Source organism: Hydra vulgaris, chromosome 03 (genome assembly GCF_038396675.1).
Source record: "Hydra vulgaris chromosome 03, alternate assembly HydraT2T_AEP".
Taxonomy (NCBI): Eukaryota; Metazoa; Cnidaria; class Hydrozoa; order Anthoathecata; family Hydridae; genus Hydra; species Hydra vulgaris.
The window spans coordinates 25,020,564-25,030,064 of NC_088922.1; the positions used below are offsets into that span (position 1 = coordinate 25,020,564).

At 27.1% G+C, this 9,501-nt stretch overlaps 1 protein-coding gene across 1 annotated transcript; it reads left to right on the forward strand.

Annotated features, from left to right (window-relative positions):
• The first annotated feature begins 3,251 nt into the window (after positions 1-3,251).
• LOC100199111 (uncharacterized) lies at positions 3,252-6,281 on the forward strand. The gene is made up of 3 exons (XM_065792737.1): positions 3,252-4,967; positions 5,343-5,591; positions 5,943-6,281. Exons 1-3 carry the CDS (start codon positions 4,659-4,661, stop codon positions 6,159-6,161), a joined length of 777 nt encoding a protein of 258 aa, XP_065648809.1. The 5' UTR covers positions 3,252-4,658; the 3' UTR covers positions 6,162-6,281.
• Positions 6,282-9,501: the final 3,220 nt, after the last annotated feature.

Here is a 9,501-nt window from a genome sequence, read left to right on the forward strand (position 1 = left end):
TCAACTTCTTCCGCTAGTTTTGCCACATGTTCATCAACTTCATCCTTGGAAATTTGTAGCCAAAGCTCTCAGGAAGCATCAAAGAAAAACAAAGAACCTGAATTTAATTCAAAGCCAATAATAGTTGAAACAGATGATAGTTTTACAATTACAAAAGATTTTTTGCACAAAATTGACACTTGCAGATTCTTATCTAATGACCCATCCAATTGGCCGAAACGGCAAGCTGTAAGAGAGACTGCATCATCAAAATGAATCTAATACCTTTTCTTAAGAATAATATAGAATATCATAAAACCAAAAAACGCCATTTCTAAAATGAATTTCGATACCGGGTAGCAAGAAATGACGAACAAGTAAGAGGAGATGGTTTATATACTCTCCAGAAACTGATTCAGCTTGTTGTCTTCCTTGCCATGTTTGATCCAACTCCAAAATCATATTTTGGGGAAAAAAAAGGTTTCAACAACTGGAAAAAATTCACAGAAAAAGTCTAAAAGAGAAATTTCCATCTCATTTTAGTTGGTATGACAAATGGATTGAAATAAAAATCAGGATAAAAAATGAACAAGCTGTCAATCAAGGTCTTATCTAACAAATTAACACAAAATGATGGTGAAGCATTCTTAAGAAAATAGTGACAATGATTTTGTACTTGGCGGGCATAATATTGCATTCCGTGGAAGCTCATCAAAAGCTGTACACCAAAAATAATTGCAACTTCCTCGGTCTTATTCGATTACTTGGTCAATTTTGATCCAATTTTGATGGAGCATTTACGGCAAATTGAAGATGGAGAAAAGCGTTCACAAATGCTAAGTATCAATATTTAAAACCAAGCTATTAACCTCTTCGCTTTGCATGTAAAAGAAGTTGTTGTGAACAAGTTAAAGTGCCGAAAGAATTTTTAAGTTATTATGAATTGCGCTCCAGACCTTAGTCAAAAGGGCCAAACTTTTCTAACCATTCGCTATGTTCATGAAGAAAATGAAGCAATTTCCAAGAAAGTCATTGTCCAAGAAAGTTTTGTTGGATATGCAGTGTGTAAGATTCGACTTGTAAAGCTCATTCTAACCTTCTAATTGAAGAACTTAAGTCTTGTAGGCTAGACCAAAACAACTGTAGTGGTTAAGGCTATGACAACAGGTCTAATACGGTTGCAATTCGAAAAGATGCTCAAACTCAACTTTTAGCAGAATACCCACAAGCTTTATTTACACCCTGTAGTTGCCGCAGCGTAGTTATATCAGACGGGGCTAAATCATTTAGTAAAGTCTATGTTAATGTTTGGAGTTTTTCAAAGAATCTGTACAACATTCTGCATCAATGTAGCATTGGCTACTTCTCTAGCACAAAAGAGTCTTTCAAAAATGGTGTTTTCCTGCCCCTAATTGATACAATTGAATTATTTTTAGAAGACAGAATGAACAAGCTCTCCAAAAGTGGGGATACCTATTTGACTTGAAAAAACTACCACCAAAGGACAAACTTAAAGAGGATTATAAAATGTTACAAGGACACTTGACTGTGAAAAACTTTTTAAATATAAATGGGGAAGAATTGTACAAAGAAAATTAAACACGTCAGTTTGATAGCTACTGTTTTTGACAAATTGTGGCCAAGAAAACACTATTACCATTAGAACCATTTAATATAATCAAAAACACTAACAGTTAAGACCCTTTTACTAATCTGTGGATAGCACTACTACATCGATGACGCAAAAAAGCCCCATCTAAGATATACATGTCAAGTATGGGGACAATTCTACAAACAAATCTTTTTAAGGTTATTCTATCTCCAAAATAAAGCCTTGAAAACAATACTAATGTGCTATACCTAATCTCCAGTATATTAAAATTATGCAACTTTGTGGTATTTCTTAACTGCCAATTTGTTTGGAATTATCATCACAAAAACCCTATCATTCAACAATTTCTTTACAAGTACAAATTTTCACGACCCTCTTCGTTCCATCAGTAGCTTAAACTTAGTTATTCCAAAACACTTAAACATCAATATATTAGCTCATAAACCTCCTGATCTAAAATCTCTTAATTCAATTTCTGAACTTAAAATCAAGCTTTTGGATTATTTGTTAAAAGATTACAATTAAATATTTCTACAAAATAAAATTGAAATTTTTTATTACATCTATCAGTTCGTGATCCTTCAGATTTTAATTTAACATTTTGAAATTCTTTATTTATCCATCTGCATCTAATTCCTCTGATTTTTAATCTGCCGTGTTTAATACTTTTAAAAATATTTTTCACTCTAATATTAATATTAATATTAGTACTAACTAGTATTTTGACATTCTATTTATTTATCTACCTATTTATTTATCTCTTTCCATTCAACTATTCTCTACCTTGTACTAAATTTTTATTGATGCTGTCATTAATTACTTTATTTTTGTTGTTGCTATTATTATCTTTATTTATGAAATTCTCCTTCTATAATAATTGTTGTCATTATTATTATTATTACTAATATCATTTTTGTTATTATTATTATTATCATCATAATTAGTATTATTGATATCAGTTATTATTACTATTACTATTTTCATCATCGTCTATAATGTTATGCTATAATGTTATGCTGTATATTCAGCTATTTACTTTATATTAGTACATGAACTATTGTAAATTTCCTTCTGACTTGAGTCTGAAACATTTTTTTAAAATGTTATATTATAGATATATCCATAAGGCATCGATATGAATAATTTACTGGAACTATAAAAGCAACGAATGCCTATAAACAACAAAATAACTTGATATACCGAAATTACCCTGCTTCAAAAAATCGAAGTTACAAAAATAAAAATTTAACCCTTAATTTTGAGTTGATAGATTTTTTAAGTTGGATTTCTTCTGGATGCGTTTTCTTTTAAGTTGAAAACAAACGTTATGTGTCTAGTTTATTTTTTGTAAATAAACGGAAACGTCAAACTTTGACGTTTTATGTTTATTTAAAAAACTAAGTTGGAAAACAAATTTATATACGGAGAAACTAAAAATTAAATTTTTTGAATAAAGACTTAAAAATTAAATAAGACTTAAAATCTATAATTATTTATTTTTTAAAATTATAAAAATTTAGCATTTTAAAAATTCATAAATATTAAACAATATAAAAGACTAAACCTAGAGAATAAATTGTATCTTTTTCACCCCCTAGAAACATATTCAGCGTACTCCGGAAATTAGTTTTAATGAGTTGTAGCTGATAAAATTAAAAAAACCTTTTTATTTAAGTTGATCATATCACCAGCAAAATGTTCAAAATGTATCGGTTGAGTGAGAAAAGATTACTTTGCTGAGGTTTACGGGGGTAACACATTGGTACTAGTATCAAGCTAAACATTATTTTTATAAAAAAATCGTTTTAGATTTTAAACAATTTTTTATTATAAACCTTTCCTTTTTATAAATTTATTTATCAAGAACAAATATAATTTATAAAACTTTAAAAGATTTAATTATATTTGTTATTACCATCTCTTGAATAACTTTTGAATAACAAAGCTAAAACTTTTGAATAACAAAGCCTTTAATTATTGTTCAATTTTGGTAAGACAAATTTTATTTAAATAAAGGCAAGTTTAGTTGTTTTTCTATTTAATAAAAATCGAATTATATGCAAAATAAATTATTATCATTATAGACTACACACTACAAATAATATTTATATATTGAATATTCTGACAAGCTTGGTATTTAATTGATTATAAAGTGTATTATTTGATTATAAGTGTATAAATTTTTGTGTTTATAAACTTTGTTGTTTATATTTTTATTATTATAGTTTTTTTCTCGGTTTTTTTTATTAAAGTAATAGAAAAAAAAAACACAAGCGCAACATGTGTTTAACGTTTTTTATTTCGACGCTGAGACACGGGTGATATTATTCAATATTTTTGTAAACTAGGCACGCGGGTCGCAGATCATAACTATATTTTGTCCGCCGTAATTTTTTTTGCGCGCTATTTTTTCTTTAATATTGCAAAGTTTTTGAGGTTTTTTTTTTAATAAAACCTCGTTTATTTAAATTAGTTATATTATAAAAAACAGTACATAGGTAAGTGTATTAGCTATTGTTTTTATAGCATATTTAAAATAAAATAATATTTTAAGTATTTATTGTTTAAAAACTTTGAAGGTTTTTGACTTTATTTTTTCAATTTTACTTGTGATACAGTGAGGTTACTTACTTGTGGGGTGAGATACCGCACATAACTCTAAAATAACAGATATAGTTTTAAATTGCTTGTCAATATTTAATTGCTTAACATATTATGACTCCAGACTAGTGTTTAAATGTCACAAAACACTTTTCAAACATCACAAAGGCCATTTTAATAGCTGCAGTAGTTGACTCTTCATTAGGCTCTTATATTTTTCAAAACATTTTTAAGTTTTGTAAACGATTAATCAATTCAATTACTTTTGTTGATGTTAAACATATACAATGATTTAAGCAAAAGAAACCAGAATATATCAAAATCAATATTAGCCGGAAAACTATTTTATTGTCAGTTTAAAATTGTTATATAATACTTTGTAAAAAATAAAGTTCATGTTGTAAAACATTTAGATAATATAAACTAAATTATTTCAAGTCCAAGCTATTTTTATACAAAGGAAAAAATGGAGGAGTTAAAAAAAAAACTGATAGTGAAAGTAATTAATGGACGCGGGTTAAAGAATAAGGAAACATTCCAAACAAGTGACCCTTACTGTTTAGTTGAAGTTGGTTCACAAAAGCAAAAAACAAAACACGTAAGCAGTAACTTAAACCCAGATTGGGGTGATGAATTCGTGTTTGACTTAACTGAAGACGAAGTAAAAGTACTATCTGTATCTGTATGGGACAAAAACACATTAAAGAAAGATGTATTCATGGGTTACACTTTTGTTACATTCGATGATTGTAAGTCAATGGTAGAGACTGTTAAGGTATTTTACTTATGCGTATTTTTTTTTTTAATTGATATTGAATTAAAATCTATTGCATTTGAAATCATTAACTATGTTAACAACAGGATTATTATGAAACTTTTGGCTCGTAGAGGCACTTAAAACAATTCTTCCCAATTCTTGACAACTTTATATAAATGTATATTTTACATAAAGTATATGACCTAAAATCAAAATTTTCCTAATTTGCAACTCAAAATTTTTCGAATTTTTCATAAAGCCCTAAAGTACGAAATCCCCATCAAAAAAAAATATTTATAAATAATTCTATAAAATACTATGTTTTTAACTTGATAATAATTATGGTTATAATGTTTAATATGCATTAGTGTGATAAACTTTATTTTTGTTTAGACTGTCAATATGATGGGTGGTTTAACAGGCCAAATTACTGTTTCTCTTAAACCAGAGTTTGAAACAAGTGCATCAAAAATTGAGCGGCTTGATAAACAAATTATTGAGATAAAAATCAGTCATGATCAAAGTGACAATAAAAATTTGGAAAAAGAGCTTAATGAAAAACTTGCACATCTTTCATCTGAAAATGCTGAGTTAATAAACCAAAATAAAGCCTTGTTAGAAAAATGCAAAGAATTTGAAAAGGTAATGTTACAGATATATGTTTTTAAGTTTATATTTTGTAACATCGTCACGTGATAACTACTTCTTATTTCAGAAATGTTAGAAGTCTAAATAATAATCTCAACAAAATAATAATAATAAATAAAACATAATTTTTGGAAAACTCTTAATTAGTATTAGAAGAATATTTAATCTTCCATTGCGTCAAAGTAGTAAAAGACCCATTTATGCTTTTTTGTACATATGTTTTGGTATTTTAAACATAGACGGAGAAAAAAACCTTCCTATTTTTAAAGAAGCTGTATTTGCCTCTTTTTATTAAATTAATTGCAATGTATCTTCTTTTTTATTTTTACAATCATTTCTGTTTAGACAAACGTTCAATCAAGTGAATTGGCAAAGTTAACAATCGAATGTCAGTCTCTCAGAGAGCAATGCACAAACCAGGCTTCAGAAAATTCTCAGCTCAATACTACAATAGTTGAATTAAAGGGACAAATACATAACTTTAGAAATATTTTTGAAGAACTACTTATTGAAAATCAAAAATTAATTAGAATTAGAGACGGTTTAAATAACTTATGCGTTTAAAGTTATGCCTAGGTTTAAATAACTTATATGTTATAATTATTAATAGAATACTAGTTAAAATTCAGAAAAAATTTGTTATCCTTTGTACTAAGTGTACTTTTAGAAAAAAATCTAATAATACCTTTTTGCATTATTTCGTTGCCGCGTAATTGGAGATAAAGAAACTGTACCAATTTAAGCATTATCCCAGTGGGAAATCGGGTAGCCACTCTCTAGCAATATTCGTAACCAAAGACAGAAAAAACATTAAGACAAAATGACCACGAGGATTGCAAGCCTAATATAGTAGCAACTAGTTAGCAACATTTTTTAACAATAAAAACAGCGATTTGGTTACGATGATCCTTGGCTAGAAACTTTTGCGATCAAAAATTCAATTAAAAATATTATTGATTAATATCACTCATTCATATTTAGGCCTTTCTCTTCTATTTTTTATCAAAACACTAGAGCAGTGGGGATTAATTGCAGATGCATCCACACAAAAAAATATTGCGTTCATTTTTTAACCACTTTGGAAGTTTTTTTTTGCTTCCTTTTTTTTATGTCCCATTTTTTAGATACCATTCTACTCTATATTATTATTATTTATTATCATATATTATTTTAAGTACTTATTATAACTACTGATGGCTTTGTTAAACAACTTTACTCAACGCGCGTCTTAAAACTTTTACCTACACCATCCAAACTTTTGTCGTTTTTTAATTGTAATTATTTATTTTTTATTATTATTTAATTATGTCGATAGCTAAAAAGTTGCGATATGTAGCTACCGAATAGATACAGATCGTACCTATTTTGTAGCCACGTATTGCTGTTGTTTTAAATCATTTTATAAATACAGCCTTGTCATTATGTTGTAGTTAGCTACAATAATATAATAATAATTATTATAATAAGGCTAGCTAAAAGGCTGTTATAGTTAGTCTTAATATAATAATTTCCAACCGGGATGTCAGTTTAATCAAGCATTAAACCTGGTTTATAAATAAAAAACTTTTTATTATTATCAAAAAGTACAGAGGAGATGTGTAATGCGAAATAAAACTACAAAACAAACAAGTTCATAAGAGTTTAATTTAAACTTTCTAATTATAAAGGGGATTAATTATTTTAAACCCAAAAGTTTGAAGCATATTAAAACTAGGCATATTGTTGATGAAAATGCTAAAAATGCAAATATCCAAATGAAAATACTGCAATGCGAAATAAAACTATTTTTATTTCTTAAATATGTAAACAACTTCCATAAGTTTTCAAACATTTTAAACTCAGTTTTGTTTGCAGATGACACGAATTTATTTTTATATCCATAAGTTTTCAAACATTTTAAACTCAGTTTTGTTTGCAGATGACACGAATTTATTTTTTTCTAATAGAGATATCAACCTTTTATTTAAAATAGTAAACAAGGAATTTTTAAATCTAGCGGAATGGTGTTAGGCATACAAATCGTCCTTAAATTTAAATAAAACTAAGTATACTTTTTTTCATAGAATTCACGATAAAGAAAATATACCATTAAAACTTCCTGAATTTTATATTAGCAACTCTAAAATAATTAGAGAGTCATCATTAAGGTTTTTAGGAGCATGACGAAAACCTGACATCAAGAAAACACATAAGAACAATAGAAGATAAAATTTCGAAATACAAAGCTAAGCAATTATTAAACCAAAACTGCAAAAAAAATCTTATATTTCTTCCTCATACATTGTCGTTTATACTTTGTAAATATTGCATGGTGCAGCTATAATATAAGTAAAATTAAAAAATTGCCTAGTAGACAAAAACATGCAGTCAGAATTATTTCAAGTGCAGGTCGAATCACACATTCTAAAGAACTATTTAAAAATCATCACATACTCAATGCTTTTCCGTTAAATCTTTATAAAATTCTTATATTTATGTACAAACTTTATAATAAAATAACTCCTATAGTTTTTAATACACTTTTCAATAAAATTCATCACGTGAACCCTACAAGATTTTAAAATTACCATTATGAGCAACCTAAAATGCACTATTTGGTTACTAAATTTTCTATTGCCATCAGAGGTCCTAAATTATGGAACACTTTATTAAAAAACCAGCAGAAAAATTGTTCTTCAGTTTTTTTAAAATAAATTAAAATTAATAAAATTTAGTGGTTTTTTATATACAAGATTGGGCGTAAGTTATAATAATGGTGACCTATAGATACATTCATTCAAAATACAATTCTTGCTCATAATTATTGCCAACTATGACCTGTTTGCTTTTGTGTTTAAACCAAGACTTTGATTGACAGATTGAGGTTGTGGTGTTTTAAACGTATTGGCAAATCGCAATTTTGACAAATATATTTTGTTAATGTTGAGCGGAGTTTTGGAATTCCAGTGATTATTTTTATTCGTTAAAAATTTCATCAGAGCTGAAATGTTTTGCTTGCAGATGGCTAAACATTATTTTGAGAAAAAATCAATTTTCTTCGTTTTACTCAATTGCAAGTAAAACTTTGCCTAAATTTTATCAAATTAATTAATTTTTTTTTCTGTTTAACATAGTATAAATATTATTTTTACAATGCACATTTAAATAAATATACAATAGAATACATAAATATATACTGAAAACTACACAATAATTAAAATAAAGTTAAAGTAGAGAAGGGCTCAAAGAAGATGCGGAAATAGTCAAACAAATACTAAAAATGTAAGTTTTTCTTATAATCACATTTTGAAAATTTCTTTTTTTGTTTGAAACTTAAACAAACTTAAGGACTTCACCATTAATTTACATTCCTTTTGACAGTCATTCCATAATTTGGGTCCTCGATAAGATATACAATACTATACATAAAAATTAGATACTGATAGGTATTTATTTCAAACACATATTTTTCATAAGTGGTTTTCATAATGTTCTTGTTTATGTTTAGAGTATATGATTAGGCAAGCGTGTTTTTGTAGCCTTTAAATTTTTTGGAGTTTAGTTGGTTGCGTACTCGCCCATGATATATTTGCATAATTTATGAAACAGTGAATTAGTCCAAAATATATCATAATCATTTTTTAATTATTTAAATCATTTAAGAAGAGTTCGGGCAGCTTAAGTGGAATGTTTAGTTCTTGCTTTTTTATGAAATAGAGTATAATTTGTTTTCTCAACATTAAATGAAAGTTTATTTGCCCTAAACAAAATATTCACTTTAGTTAACTCCGTATTCATATCAGTATATATATATATGTTTTATATTATTATTGGTGAGAAAGAGATTGTTATTGTCTGCAAACATTATTGAGTTCAGCTTTAATGACGCATTACAAAAGTTGTTAATATAAATTAAGAATAGGAG

Bases quoted from the DNA above. Each gene is read 5' to 3' on its own strand.
- LOC100199111 (XM_065792737.1), top strand. From the start codon at position 4,659: ATGGAGGAGTTAAAAAAAAAACTGATAGTGAAAGTAATTAATGGACGC. The intron at 4,968-5,342 runs GTATTTTACTTA...ATTTTTGTTTAG, and splicing joins CAATGGTAGAGACTGTTAAG to ACTGTCAATATGATGGGTGG. The intron at 5,592-5,942 runs GTAATGTTACAG...ATTTCTGTTTAG, and splicing joins AATGCAAAGAATTTGAAAAG to ACAAACGTTCAATCAAGTGA.